This window comes from Diadema antillarum, unplaced genomic scaffold (assembly GCF_040938485.1).
Source record: "Diadema antillarum isolate AM-2024a unplaced genomic scaffold, OU_Dant_1.0 seq00000620_RagTag, whole genome shotgun sequence".
Lineage (NCBI taxonomy): Eukaryota > Metazoa > Echinodermata > Echinoidea > Diadematoida > Diadematidae > Diadema > Diadema antillarum.
The window spans coordinates 1,635,195-1,651,926 of record NW_027271543.1 but is presented as its reverse complement, the minus strand read 5'-3'; the positions used below and the strand labels follow the sequence as shown (position 1 = coordinate 1,651,926).

Genomic DNA, 16,732 nt, shown 5'->3' with positions numbered 1-16,732 from the left:
GCAAGGAGGCAAGTTATTTCACCAAGATTAGGTCCTATAGTAGTCTCCATCATGACCACTCTGTTGTAGATTCGAGCCCTCCTGCCTCAATATATCCCCAGCATACAACAAAAAAACATTCAAATAGTGTTTTCATCCCCTGGAGAACTAAAATTGCTCACAAAAATATGTTAGTGGGACCAGAAAAAACATGTGTTGGCGGATGTACGCAAGTTTCCCAAAAAATATGACAAGAGAACCAACACGAGCGAACAATGAAGTGATACATCAGACTAAAGAAAAACCCCAACATCTGCTGATCTACAGGTGAATTTCGTCAGCACTAGTCAGGATTTACACTTGACATTGCGTCGTAATTTGATTAAAACAAGAACAAAACAATGGCTATTGTTAAACAGTTACATTGTCAAAACTCAACTTCTTCTTGGCCGATTTTCAAAATTTTTGTATCTATCGAGAGCTGAATTCTTAGACTAGCAGGTCCCAAGAGCATATGCCGTGTGAGCCTGCATAAAGAATGTAAAACCCTCATACACGTCCTTGTGAACACACACAAGTCAACTGGCCTGTCCATACTCCTAACGATAGAGGGCCAAATCACCGCGGCCCCGAGGATCGAACATCAAACAGCAGTGATAACGATCAGACTGACCTCGTTACGTAAGAGGTCGTTTACTTGTTCGTTGGGGCACTGATCCCTTGTAATCCTGTGTTGAGTGATAGGGAAAACCCTCAGGGCAGAGTGCCCACTCCTTTTTGTCTCACCTCCCTGGGCACAACAAATGAAGCACAAGCTTTGATCATACATGCAGCCACACAGTCACATGTACATTTTCTAAACCAGTGTGATGATACCTTACGCATGGTTGACCTATGGATCAGAAGTGTCATTCACACAGACAAAATAGCAGGATGTTGATAGTGATCCACATACGGTACCATGATTTTTTTGCGCCCGTTCATACGGACATTGATATCTTAATAACTGCCAATCATGAGTATTTGTTTACCAAACTGCATACAGGGGTATATCCAGGATTTTTTCAGGGGGGGGGGGGTCGTAATCATAAATTTTTGGACCTTTTTGCAATGAAAGATAGTACAGTTTGTATGTGAAGAAAATACGGAAAGGCGCATGCGCACGCATTCGAATGTCCCTGATAATACTAGCTAGGCCGTATATATTGTCACAAATGTACACACTAGTAGTTATGTACATATATGTATGATGTACTGTATGCATGGCTGTTTTAATGTGTACGTACACAGTTGACCAGATTAATGGAGAACATTCTATGTGGTATAGATATAGTACATACAGGCTGACCAGATAAGTGGAGAATTTTCTAGGTGGTATACAATGTAGCTATACAGTACATGCATGTAGCAGGAAATACATTATAGCTCACTCAATCTAGAATGATTTCACCCATTCCAGAAAGTTCTGGGAAGTGCTAACATATTTGGCTGAGTGAGGCACTGTCCCTGTAGCCCAATGTGATTGGTAGTTATTCTTGGCAATGATGTTTTGTACATAGTTAGGCAGTGAGTCATCCAAGTTTCCTGGAACTTAGACTGGCTAGTAGGTTGGAGAGAGTTATAGAATGTGCTAGAAGGGGTGAATAGATAGTATATAAGCTAGAGAAATTCTGCAGTAGGCAGAGTACCCAACACCTCTGCTCTGAGAGTTACGTCACTTCTGGCTCTGAAGTGACTTGTTATAGTCAGTCCTGTGTTACCTGCTGACCTGTTATGTTTGTGGAGATAAGGCCTGGGAGACATTTTGCCTGCAGATAATTAATTTGCCTACATTGGAGATAGACTCCATATTTTTCTGTCAGTGGACATTGCTACGGCAAAGCTGTGACGGGCTGGATTCTTAGCTGAACATTATTAAGTGAATCATCATTCAACGCATCAATTGGACGTGGTCGTCACAACGTTTGGACTCTGCACGTTTCGCCGTGGACATATATCGTGGATCTTTACCCCGGATTTATACCAAGGATTATCGCAACCTGCGCCTCTGGAGTTACGTCGAAGGAATCATTCATCGGTGTATCGCGGATCATTCATTTGTGCATCGAACATCATATTTGGACATTTCCAGGGATATTGCGTGTAATGCCTATGTAAGTAATTCCATTACTGACGTATATTTGTTTATCGTGATCATTATTGTACTGATGTGACGCCGATTACCAGTCTGTACCCTCAATATCACTGTTAATAAACCGCCTGAACATCAGTTGATTGTTTCTTTTGTGCGATCATTCTCAGAGTGATTTTGGTCGTAACAAAATTGGGGGCTTGTGTCCGAGAAGTGAATTTAAAGCCAAAACTTAGAATTTGGAACGTTCCGGAATCCAGAATATTGGTACAGACAAAATACCAGTTGAGTTGATTGTTCAATTGTATATTGTGTGTTATACATTGTAACAATGTCAATCAGTACAATGGATGTTCAGGCATTTGTTCAGAGGACAGATTTGTCCCTCAAAGATTTGCAAAGGTTACGCAAATGTGATTTGACCGCTGTTGCACAGCATTTAAATGTTGATGTTCCACAAGGTGTAAGAAAGGCAGAGATTCTTGACTTAGTAGCTGGTCACATGGAGCTCAAAGAAGAAATTGACACTTCCGATCAAGCTCACATTTCAGATCAAACACGGCTTGAGCTAGCTAGATTGGAAATAGAGAAAGAGAAGATGAGATCGGAAAGAGAGCAAAAGGCTAGGGAAATGGAAATGCTGGAAAGGGAAAAACAAAGAGAAATGGAAATGAAGAAATTCGAAATGGAGCAGCAAATGAAATTGCGTGAGATGGAATTGACTCATGCACACGCTGTTGGAAATCGTGAAAGGGCTCCTTCTGATTTTGATTTGGCAAAGAACATTCGATTGGTGCCCAAGTTTGAAGAAAACAGAGTTGATGCATATTTTGTGTCATTTGAGAAGGTGGCTAACAGTTTGAACTGGCCACAGGAATTTTGGCCCTTGCTCCTTCAAAGTGTGTTTGTCGGCAAAGCAGCCGATGTGTACTCATCTCTCTCTGAAGAGCAATCACGTGACTATGCTACAGTCAAGAAAGCAGTGTTGAATGCTTATGAGTTGGTGCCAGAGGCGTACAGACACAAGTTCAGAAATTCGTACCGCAGACCAGGCCAGACACATGTTGAGTTTGCTCGTGAAAAAGAAATGATGTTTGATAGGTGGTACAGGTCCCTGAAAGTGGATCAGGATTTTGATAACCTACGTGAGGTTGTTCTCTTGGAAGAATTCAAAAAGAGTGTTGCTTTCAGTGTGAGGTCACATTTGGATGATCACAAAGTGACAAGTTTGCATAAAGCAGCCTTGATGGCTGATGAGTATGAGCTGACCCACAGAAATGACAACAGACCACCTTTCAGGAATTTCTCTGGAATCAAGAGAGACAAAAATCAGTTGAGCAATCCAAAGAATGCTGGTCCTGAAAAAGGCACGAGTTCTGAAACTTCATCGGCACCAAAGCCTCAATCTGACAAAGGGTCCAGTACAAGTGCAAATGTCATCAAATGTTTTCACTGTAACAAGACAGGGCATGTAAAGTCACAGTGTTGGAAGTTGCAAAACAAAACTAAGAAGGACTTGGGATTTGTCATGTCAAAAAGTGTCCTACCCGAAAACAGTGTCCCGTTCAGTGAAACACAGGCCATTGAAAGTCAATCTCCCAAATTCAAAGATAGGATGAAGCAGGTGGATGAGAGCTATCGTAGCTTTTTGTTTGATGGTGAGGTGACCCCATGTACCTCTGGTGAGGCAGGTAAGCCAGTGGTCATCCTGCGGGATACGGGGGCCTCTCAGTCATTGATGGTGGATGGTGGTATGACTTTTCCACCAGATAGTGCAGTTAATGCAAAAGTCTTGATTCAGACTGTTGATGGCAGTTATATGTCAGTGCCACTGTATAGAGTGGATTTGAAGTGTGACCTAGTTTCTGGTCCTGTTACTGTTGGAGTTGTTCCTGAGTTGCCCATGGCAGGCATTGACTTCCTGTTGGGGAATGACTTGGCTGGGGACAAGGTGGTTGCGTCTCCAGTTGTTTCGGATAAACCAGTGGTGGTTGCTGAAACTGAGCAGTTGCAGGAGGAGTTTCCTGGGATTTTCCCAGATTGTGTTGTGACTAGGTCTCAGGCTCGTAGAGCTGTTCAAGATGATGCGGATTCTGTTGATGTGGAGGAGAATTCCGGTGTTTGGTTGGCAGAAACCTTTTTCAAGGATTTGAATGATGGGGTTGCTGTATTAGGCTCCGAGGCTAACAGTGATGGGCTGTTTAGCAAGTCTTCCTTGGTTGAAGCACAGCAGGCAGACTCTGAGTTGAAAGGCTTGTCTCAGACGGCGTGTTCTGAGGCTGAGGCTGAAAAGGTCCCTGAGTGCTATTATGTCAAAGATGGCATTTTGATGAGGAAGTGGAGACCTCCCCATAGGCCAGCTGATGAGGATTGGACGGTGGTCCATCAAGTTGTTGTCCCTCCCTGTTACCGCGGTGAGATCTTGAGGATTGCTCACGAGTTACCAGTTGGCGGCCATTTAGGCGTCAGAAAGACAAAGGATCGGATCATGAGGCATTTCTATTGGCCAGGGTTGAATGTGGATGTGGCTGAGTTTTGCAAGACTTGTCACACATGTCAGGTGGCTGGTAAACCACAGCATTCAGTGAAGCCGGCGCCATTGATTCCGATACCTGCGTTTGAAGAACCATTCAGTCGGGTTCTAGTTGACTGTGTTGGACCTTTGCCTAGGACTAGGTCGGGTCACAAGTACCTCTTGACAATCATGGATATGTCTACACGGTTTCCAGAGGCTATCCCATTGCGAAGTATCACTGCTAAGATTGTGGTAGATGCTCTAGTGCAGTTTTTCACTAGGTATGGGTTGCCCAAGGAAGTGCAGTCTGACCAAGGTTCAAATTTCATGTCAGGCATATTTCAAGAGGTGATGTATCGTTTGGGTGTGAAGCAGCTGAAGTCGTCAGCTTATCATCCCCAATCCCAAGGTGCATTGGAGCGCTACCACCAGACCCTAAAGACAATGATTAGGGCATTTTGCGAGGAGTATCCCGAGGATTGGGATAAGGGCATCCCTTTCCTGCTGTTCGCAACGAGGGACTCCCCAAATGAGTCGACGGGTTTCAGCCCATTTGAGTTGGTGTATGGTCATGAAGTTAGGGGCCCACTGAAGCTCATCAAAGAGAAATTCATGACTGAGGATGATGAGGTCCACCTACTTGACTACGTGTCAAAGTTTCGTGAAAGGCTTTCAAAGGCTTGTGAGGTAGCTAGGGAACACTTGAAAGTGTCACAAGACTCTATGAAGAGAAAGGCAGACAAAAATGCCAAAGCCCGAACTTTCAACCCAGGTGACAAAAATCTTGTACTGCTGCCCATACAAGGTGAACCACTGAAAGCCAAGTTCAGTGGCCCGTACAGTGTCAAAAAGAAACTCAATGATGTGAACTATGTGATCAGTACGCCAGATAGACGAAAAGATCAGAGGGTGTGTCACATAAACATGCTGAAAGAGTACTATGAGAGAAAGGCTAGTCAGCCGGTAGGCGTAGCTCAGGTGGTAGTAGAAGAAGTAGATGAAGAGGGAGAAGCTCAAGATGAGAATGGAAGTGAGCCCTCTAGTGCCAGGTTGTCTAACTCAGAGATGTTAGGGAAAGTAGATGAGGCACTGAACTACCTACCTGAAAATCAGAGGAAAGATGTGACTAGTCTGTTACATGAGTACAAAGAACTGTGTAAAGACAAACCAGGCTGCACCCCTCTGGCTGTACATGATGTTGATGTAGGAGATGCTGACCCTATCAAGCAAAACCCTTACAGGTTAAACCCGAGCAAACTGCAAAAAGTAAGGGAAGAGGTTCAATACATGCTAGACAATGACATAATAGAACCGAGTAAAAGCAGTTGGAGCTCCCCAATCGTCATGGTGCCCAAGCCGGATGGGTCTCAAAGATTCTGTATAGATTACCGAAAGGTGAATGCCGTGACGAAAACAGATTCTTTCCCCATTCCCAGACTAGAAGACTGCATTGACAGGGTCGGAAATTCTGCATATGTCAGTAAGATAGACCTTCTAAAGGGATACTGGCAAGTGCCCTTGACCGACAAAGCCAGAGAGATTTCTGCCTTTGCTACACCAGATGGCTTGTTCCAATGCAAAGTAATGCCATTCGGCATGAAAAATGCTCCAGCCACCTTCCAACGGCTGACAAACCAAATCATTGCCGGACTTGACAATTGTGTAGTATACATTGATGACATCCTAGTGTACAGTGACACGTGGGAGGAGCACATTACACACTTAAGGCAACTTTTTGATCGACTCAAGGAGGCCGGATTGGTGATTAATCTGGCAAAGAGTGAATTTGCAAAGGCCAAAGTGGTGTATCTCGGGCATGTAGTCGGTCAGGGACAAGTATTGCCAAGAGAAGCCAAGGTAGAGGCTATACTAGGCTTTCCCATCCCCCAATCCAAGAAGGAGTTGCTCAGATTTCTGGGCATGGCTGGTTTCTACAGGAAATTTGTACCGAATTTCAGCACTGTAGTCACCCCCCTAACCAACCTGCTGAAGGGCAAGGCAAAGTACACCTGGACTGATGAGTGTCAAAGAGCCTTCGAGAAACTAAAGGCAGTCCTTGCTAATGAGCCTGTTTTGGCAGCTCCTGACTTCGCAAAGCCATTCAAGGTGGCAATAGATGCTAGTGATGTAGGAGTGGGAGCGGTTTTGCTCCAAGAAGATGAAGAAGGCACTGAACGACCAGTTAGCTACTTCTCCAAAAAATTGAACGCATACCAGAAGAAGTACTCCACAATTGAGAAGGAGGCTCTCAGTCTCATCCTTGCCCTCCAGCAATACGAAGTGTACTTGACAAATAGCAAAGGGGAGGTCACAGTCTATACTGACCACAACCCCTTGGTCTTTTTAGACCGGTTCAAAATGAAGAACAACAGGTTGTTCAGATGGAGCATGATGACGCAGCCATATGCACTCAAAATCAAACATGTGGCAGGCAAAAACAATGTAATTGCCGACGCTCTGTCAAGAGTGTAACATGAAGAGAGTATCAAAGGTGAAAAGTTTTCACCGCATATCATTTCCAGTGTATGTGTTAAGCATATTCATTAATGTGTGCAAAACAGTTTGATATGATTGTATAAGCTCCGAGAATCCAAGCAATATCATTGTAAATGGTATCCATGAAAAGAGAACATGGAATTAATACAGCTATCCAAAAGGTATGTGATAGTATGTAATTTTTGTTGCTTGACTTGGATTTTACCTCACATTTGTTGTAAATAACAATGAGAAATTGTGAAGGTAAAAGAAACCCTTGCTACGGCAAGGCTTTCTTTTTCCCATGGGGGATGGTGTCACAAATGTACACACTAGTAGTTATGTACATATATGTATGATGTACTGTATGCATGGCTGTTTTAATGTGTACGTACACAGTTGACCAGATTAATGGAGAACATTCTATGTGGTATAGATATAGTACATACAGGCTGACCAGATAAGTGGAGAATTTTCTAGGTGGTATACAATGTAGCTATACAGTACATGCATGTAGCAGGAAATACATTATAGCTCACTCAATCTAGAATGATTTCACCCATTCCAGAAAGTTCTGGGAAGTGCTAACATATTTGGCTGAGTGAGGCACTGTCCCTGTAGCCCAATGTGATTGGTAGTTATTCTTGGCAATGATGTTTTGTACATAGTTAGGCAGTGAGTCATCCAAGTTTCCTGGAACTTAGACTGGCTAGTAGGTTGGAGAGAGTTATAGAATGTGCTAGAAGGGGTGAATAGATAGTATATAAGCTAGAGAAATTCTGCAGTAGGCAGAGTACCCAACACCTCTGCTCTGAGAGTTACGTCACTTCTGGCTCTGAAGTGACTTGTTATAGTCAGTCCTGTGTTACCTGCTGACCTGTTATGTTTGTGGAGATAAGGCCTGGGAGACATTTTGCCTGCAGATAATTAATTTGCCTACATTGGAGATAGACTCCATATTTTTCTGTCAGTGGACATTGCTACGGCAAAGCTGTGACGGGCTGGATTCTTAGCTGAACATTATTAAGTGAATCATCATTCAACGCATCAATTGGACGTGGTCGTCACAACGTTTGGACTCTGCACGTTTCGCCGTGGACATATATCGTGGATCTTTACCCCGGATTTATACCAAGGATTATCGCAACCTGCGCCTCTGGAGTTACGTCGAAGGAATCATTCATCGGTGTATCGCGGATCATTCATTTGTGCATCGAACATCATATTTGGACATTTCCAGGGATATTGCGTGTAATGCCTATGTAAGTAATTCCATTACTGACGTATATTTGTTTATCGTGATCATTATTGTACTGATGTGACGCCGATTACCAGTCTGTACCCTCAATATCACTGTTAATAAACCGCCTGAACATCAGTTGATTGTTTCTTTTGTGCGATCATTCTCAGAGTGATTTTGGTCGTAACAATATCCACAGGAACGTATCATACATATATATATATATTTTTTTTTTTTTTGGGGGGGGGGCAAGAGTATGTTCAATATTTATGGAAAATACTGAAGAGAGGGAGCAGATGAACAGGATTAGAGTGTGGGCCCACACGAAGGAAATTTTTCATTCTTAGAACTGAATTCAACAATTTGGTGCACTTTTTGGTGGGAAATACTTGAAAAATTATTAATCAAAAAGCAAGAAATATATTCAAGAATGCAGAATGGCTAAATTGAGGGGTCTGTCACCATTTTTTGCTAGAGTAAGTCAGGGGAGATGGACCGAAGGGAAGGGTGTGGGAGGGAGTGACTCCCTCCCACACAGGGAGCTTTTGCATTTTTAGAACTGGTGCATACTTTTGGGGTTGATATTCAATCAAAAAGTAAGAAAAGTAATATTTATAAGAACAATGTGAAGGGCTAAATTGTGGTGTCTGACACATTTTTCTTTACACCGCGTCTGCGTCCTTTCACTGTGTACTATGAAAGTCTATGGAGATGGACCAAAGGGGGAGGGTGTAGTGGGCCCGCACAAAGGAGATTTTTCATTTTTTGAACTGAAATTGAACGATCTGGTGCACTCTTATTTGGGGAAAGGCCCTCCAAAAAAATTGTATTTTGCAAAAATGTGGACCCCGTGAAATTTAGGGGGGGGGGGGGGTCGTACGACCCTCACGACCCCCCCCCCCCCTTGCATACACCCATGGCATATAATGCCCGAAATCTACTGAAATGGTGACCCTTGCTCTTGTGTTTGTGTGATGTTGTGGTAAGTGTTTGAATGACAGAATAAAAATCTCAAGATTTTTTGCTGCAGCATTATACATACTTGCCACAGTCAGAATCGTCGCGCTACACTGTATCTATCAAATTATCAAGATAATTCTAAAATAATTGCAAGATTTCTTGGGGTTTAGATCGCGATGCAGTTTAGTAAGTTTCTTTGTCCACACACAGGTAAAAATCTTGAGATTTGTATCATGCTAATTGCCATCAGTGTGAATTCAACTTAAAGAGCCACTGCCTCTATGATTTTGTTTGGCTGGAAGTTACACAATTATCTTAAAAATCATGAGGAATTGTAAGTCTGCACTGGCACGATGCTCATGGACAATGTAGACACATTCAGCATCTTGCACAGCAACCTAAATGTATGTATGTTCCCAAAATCACACACACAAAAACACAAACACACACACACACACACACAAATTGCTGAAAAATTCATTGTCAAAGGTAGATGAGACATTACACCTGTATTATTATGTCAGACCAATACAGGAGAGCTCTCAGTATGAACAGAGAACTCGTAGGGGTCAGTTTCACCTGTCTCTGAGTCTCTCGCATAATTATTACCCACCCGAAGGAGTTGGTTAAACCAGGGAGGTGCTAAAGAAGTGGGTATAATGTCAATCTATGGCTACTACTGCTCTGATGTATTCTGGAATCCCACACAACAGTTCAAGAGGACACAGTTCTCAACCCTTGTTGCAGTTATTTCAATACAAAATTATCTTTCTGTCTATGAACACATCCTGAAATGTTATACACTAGGTGTCTCCATACATGGCTTCTCACCTCTCTAAAAAGACAAACAAACCAATGTATTGATAACACAGTGATAATCATTCATTGTAGATAGCATACTTTTCATATCAATATAGTGATTCACACTTCCTTTTGGTCAGCAGCATACAAGTTCATGAATTATTTCACCAGCATATCATGTATATTTTGCATGGATTGATAATGAATTTCAAAAAAGGAGAAGTATACAACACCTCCAAGATCCCAATTGCGGGGGGGGGGGGGGGGGGGGGGGGGAGGGATGTACATATGTATACCCCATACAATTCTAGCATTACAATGAAAGATGTGCCATAGCTACTGATCCTGGATGACATCTGAGACAGAAAATTAATCATATCAACATTTCAGCCACTAATCTGTCATGTAAACAGCAATTTACATGATGACCAGTACTTTATGAATATCTACACGGATAGCTAGTTGCTCAGTATATGTGTAAATATGATGTATGAACTCATGACCTACAATACAAGAATATACATGTACCAGTAGTATTTCTTTTAAGACAGTTGCTAAGTACCACAGTTCAGGTTTACCATCAGTTCAAGGGCTAATTCACTATTCTTACTTTAATGCAAGTATAAAAATTTCAAAGCGCACAAGGCTGATCTATTCTAAGGGCCTAAAAGCTAATCTTAGTTTAGTAGTCACTAAAAAAAAATATTACTATTTTACCTGTCATGACCATCACTTATTGCTTCATCCATATATTGGCAGAGTTGTTACAAATGTCCACATTGTGAGCACAATGAACTGCCAATTTCAAAGCATTTTAAAGGGATGGTACAGTATTGGTGGAGATGAGAATTGGGCTTTTAACTTTTTGCGATTGATACCAAGAAAACATTTATGAAATAGTACAGAGAGCGTACCATTTTAAGAGGAATTCAAAGTTTATTTGATGAAAATCGGGTTTGGAATGACTGAAACATCCAAAAACAAAGTAAAACAAAGCGATCGTAATAAAAATGTGGGTCCCACACTTTATTAGAATCGCTCTGTTTTGGATATCTCAGCCATTTCAAAACCAATTTTCATCAAATAAACGTTGAATTCCTCATGGAATTACATGCTCTTTCATGTTTCATAAGAGGCTTCTCATTATCTCATCAAAAAATGTTAGAAACCTGAAATTAGGTCTCAACCAAAACTATACCATCCCTTTTACTGCCCCTACTAAAAAGCACTGAATACTGTCAAGAAGGCAAGTTTGGTAGGAGTCCACAGATAAATACTGGAACTGGTAACAGAACATGTATACCTTCCCTTTTTTGCCACTCCAACCCAATAAATCAAATACTTTATCTTGGGAGGTCTACACTACTACTTCCTATAGTCTACAATCAGGTCACACTGTGCACAATAGATCATGCCCAATTTGCACCACAATACAGTACATGGGGTTCCCAGAAATTGCACCACTAGAGTTCTACACACAAGACCCAGAAGGAAAAAAAAAGTAAATAAAGCCCAAAGAAGCAGATATAACTTTTTTTTTGTGCATGCTCCCTCGAAACCTGAGCAGGGGCTTTTAATTTTGCAGGATCCGGTTCTTTTTACAAGAATTTCAGTCCATTTGACACCCTTGAACCGACCTAAATAGCTCACGACCCATACAAAGGCATACTACCAAGGACGACTGCCTCTGCGTTTCTTTTCTACCCAACATCATTCAATGGAGGACTTTGAAATAGGTAATTGCTCCACACAGTTGAGCGATAACACCATCAGAGTTTTCACTTGATTGTGGCGGGAGTGCACTGTAGGAACGAAAATTGAACAATTGCTAACCTGTTATTACAAGCCCTTATTGGTCTGCCAGTACGATACCCATAAGTGCACAGCTCTGAGGGATAATGTGACGGTCTCACCATGAAGTGCACATGCAGTTTGGGAAAACCCCCAGCAACAATGTAACCCTTTGATTTCTTTTCAAAGCTACAGTATACTGTTAGCCAGAAAAGGCTTTAAATCTAAATAAGGAAGACTGTCTTGGGTCCAATACTGATCATATATTTGATAACTGACATACTACATGTGTACTCCAAGACTGATTAATAAGTGACATACTACATGTATCCCTACAGGGAATTCATTTGACAAGCTCCTTATTCTCAAAACCAGCATTCTTTGCATAGTAATATATAGTATTGGGCTTTAAAAAAGCATGATTTCATTTCATGAGGTTCAGTTTTGCTTTCAATTTTGTAAGATTGCATAGTCAAGACTAAACAGCTTATCATAACCAATCTCCTTGAACAAGATCTTGACATACTTTTGTTTTGACGAAAAGCATACAAATATATTTGTGTGTATATACACTTATATATAGACATACACTCATCCTACTGACACTACACACAGCAGGCAGACCCCCAGCAAGCATACCCCCAACGCCTTTAAAAGTCCTTGAAAGAGACCAGTAACTGGGTCAAAAGCTCGGGAGAATTAAAGGCTATTAGTGAACATACTGCAACGTCTGCGAGCAGTCATTCCTCCGTCACATCTACATATTATATATATATATATATATATACACATTGTGTGTGTGTGTGTGTGTGTGATTGGTTTATCTTCACAGCACTGAAAGTCACAGATCAAATCAAGTGACACTTGATTTTGATATACATAGTGTACACACATGTAGTCATTACAGCATTAATTTCCCTACTCTCCTCTTCTGTGTGGTGGTATATGATTCTCTCACTACACATAGGTATCTAAATTCATTTGTTTCAGTGTTTTCCCCACTGAGGCAACACGAGAAACACACAAACACACAAACTAACAGACAAACAAACAAAAAAAACAAATGCCAAAAAGAAGCTACTCTTTATAACCATGAGTCTTACATCCTCCCTTGGTTGATTCTCCAGTACTCTTGGTTAATAATCATTTATGTTTATGGTACAGTCTACGGTACATAAATGAAAGTGTGATATCACAGTGCATCATCTACTAGTATTCGTGCCGGATGAAGAGAATCCAACTTTTGTAAAACTTCCTGTAGCACTCACAATACCTTTTGTACCACATGGTGGACACTGGCAAACTCCAAGACGCTACTCAATTTCCTGCCTCAATATCATAAAACATACACTCAGTGTATAAATATTCAATAAGCAACAGTTATGTCATAACTCTCTTTATTTTTTTTTCTCTCTCTAAAAAAACAACAAAACAAACAAAACAAACAAACAAACGAAAAAAAAACCATACAGGTATACAATACACTTTACTATTAAAGAGAAAAACAAGCCCTTTTTTTCCTTTTTGCTTTAGGAACAAATTGTCAATGCATGATAGTTGTGGAATTATTCTGACATTGATATTTCTAAAGATTTTCTTTTGAAAATTCTCATTCTCGTCATGATATAAACAAAGATCAGCATTCCTTCCCCCCCCCCCACACACCCACACACATTAAAACACATTATAACAAAATTCATACATCTGCATTCAAAGCATGCTAATGAGCTTTGTGACCTTACCCCGTGGTTTCTGAAAAGTTCGAGAGCTCGCTTGACGTCAAACTTGCGTGCCATGAGGAAACGGACCGCTGTACTCCAGGAGACGGGAGGAACATTGTATTGCGCCCTCACTCTGTTCAGATGTTCCAGGAACTGATGAGTTACCTGCATATACAACAGCAAAGATGGAAAAATAACTTCAAATTCATTTTTATGCCAAGCTGACAATTTCTGTGATATCAAAACAAATAAAACATGAATGAATTTACAATGCATTACAATCAATGTTCCAACAGGGAAGCTTGAAAATGCATCATTTTACAGTACAAACAGTGCTCCAAGATAAATGTGATCAGTAGCTTTTGCAAACCATTCCAAAACTGCCCAATCCTCACAATCAAAACAGGTTGATCTCAGCAAACACAGTTTACATTGAAAAACTGAATACATGGACAGCGATTTTTTGTGGACATTGAATTCATGGAAAGTAAAAACATGCTAATCACATGGTAATTTTTTAAGTCATACTTAGGAATAAAGAAGTTCTGAATAGCTCCTATTACCCAATTCTGAATACAGGGTTTACTGAGACATTTACTACCTCAGGTATGACAGCATTAAGTTAGAAATAATCTTTGGTTACACAAAAAAAAGGACTTAGTATTGGTAACATCACTTTTATACTGGTGTGCACTGCAGATTGGCAAACACTGTATCAATACAGGATTTGAGTGCACAGTCATAGACACCATAATCGATAGAACGAATGCTCTCTCCTTACTTCAAAAGGACACAGTATCCACTTTGTCACCAATGGAAGTGTTCAGCATACATAATCCTGGCGACAGTGAGGTATGCCGATGAACTGCAGTAAAATTCTTGAGACTACAACGTGCCCCAGTATGTGCGAGTGCCAATGGTTGTAGAGAACGTATGTTTAGGTATGGTATCTGTATATGCACAGGTCTCAACACGTAGGAAGAGACAGGCTATATGGACGAAATACTAACACCGATATTAATGCTAAGTTTAATGTGATTAGGGCCCTGTTTTATCAAAATATATAATCGATTTTAAATTTCCTTAACACACAGGCTGCCATAGACTTATGATAGAAATCAACTTTATAATCAATTCTAACTCTTCATAAAACAGCTAGGGCCTAGTTTATCAATATTCATTACTTGCTGTGCTCCATTCAAATGAATAATTCTTGTCGAGTCGTTTTTATTGCAACTCATTGACAAAAACAACGACCTCCTGATTGCTAGACAGGAACCATATCCACTGGACTACTGAGCCCTCACTCAATAGCCAGTGATGGCTCTAATATCTTACAGCAGCGAGTACTGCTTATTTATTCAAATTAATGATTGTACTGTCAATTTTTATCATGGCTGCACTGAATAATCCGTGTTTATTTGACGTCGATATAGGGCAATTTGTCAATCAGATGCAATTGCTAGGCTCCATATCTTCTAGCAGAGCTCATTAGCAGGTACATGTACATCATTTCCCCCTTGAAATACATGTACGAGATGGCAATGGGAATGAGCCTATAACCTGGTGTACCAAAGTTTTTTAATTCCAGACATTATTTCAATTCTTTCTTGGACTTTCTTTTTCATTCATCTCAGCATTCTAATGCCATCTTACAATTACCTTGACATTTACAACTGCTGAATTTGCAGTGAAGATGATGTCACAATACATCCAAGTTTCACATGATGTCAATGCATCTATCATACAAAGTGTCATGCCATTGCTTCAATGGATGTATATTTCTTCTTATTTTTTCCCAAAAAAATCACTACGATGCCTCTCCAGGGTCAGATTAGATGACTGCAATGAGTTCATATGGGACACATGATTGATTGGCTGCGCTCAGTAACACCATCCCAACATGCTCCTAAAATTAGTTTGTATTTCACTTGACTGTGGGCCAAAAACGGGATACTGCAATGATGCCAAAGTAATCACTTAAGTAAATGGCAAAATTTGCATGCAATACCCCTGTGATATCGGGCTGCATGTCTCCTAACCTATACGGTGTTAATGGGCAAACCATATAATATGATAATGATGGCAATGATATACTCTGATTTAGTTATCAGGATGAGCAAGGAATTTGTTCACCAGTGAAAAATCTTTTTTTTTCTCTTTATAAGCTTCAAAAGAAGCAGAATTTTTGTGCGTTTTATAATTTCACACTCGATGGAGCAAGAAGAATTCTGCGTGTTTTCAATTCCGCTGGCTGTAGACACAGCACTACAGGTCATGTAGAGTTGACGGTCCAACATGTAGAAACAAAGTGCACTGGTGTCACGTAGCACAAAACCCTGCAAATATTTCCACATGGCATTATATTCCAAAATTCTGGCAATAACTTTCTCCCCAGACTTTCAAGTGCCCCACAGGTACAGTCTGAATAGTTGTTGTTTTTTTTTCTGAAAGTCTATATAACTTTGCACTATATTTTGTGGTCTCCCTACATTCCATAAGGCAACAGACATCCACAACAGGAAACACATTTAAATTCATGTCATATATTGTACCACAAAAGTTTTTGCCATGGTTACCCTTCCTATACTCGGGCAAGTGTCTATGAGAAATGTATGTTGTTGCAAAATCAGCCCGTCCTCAACGGGTTAACTCTCTTCCAAACAATCCCTAGACATGACTTCATTCTGTACTTGCGCTTGCCCTTGTGTTAGATCAAATTTAAAAAAAAACAAAAAAAAAAAGGACAAGTTCACCTTCATAAACATAGGGATTGAGAGAATGCAGCAATATTAGTAGAACACATCAGTGAAAGTTTGAGGAAAATTGGACAATCGATGCAAAAGTTCTGAATTTTTAAAATTTGTGTGTTGGAACCGTTGGATGAGGAGACTACTACAGCTTGTGGTTTTATATGCGTACAACAGTATAAAGAAAATGTAAAGAAAATTCAACACATTTTCACTTTTTTCGCATAATAAAAGAACACTTGACTTGCCTCTTTCTAAAGGCAGGGGGAATGATATTACCCATAACATATGTCGGTAACGAGTCAAGGGAATGTGTACTTTTTTCAAAAGATGAAATTTTGTGAAATTCTCTCTATATTTTCCTTATAT

At 40.6% G+C, this 16,732-nt stretch overlaps 1 protein-coding gene across 1 annotated transcript in view; it reads right to left on the bottom strand.

The window, feature by feature from the left end:
* Positions 1-16,732, bottom strand: part of LOC139736042 (tyrosine-protein phosphatase non-receptor type 9-like) — a 128,943-nt gene that overhangs the window by 72,163 nt on the left and 40,048 nt on the right. Inside the window, exon 2 of the mRNA XM_071646787.1 lies at positions 13,635-13,778. Within this exon, the coding sequence (XP_071502888.1) occupies positions 13,635-13,778 (144 nt within the window). The remainder of the gene's footprint in view (positions 1-13,634; positions 13,779-16,732) is intronic.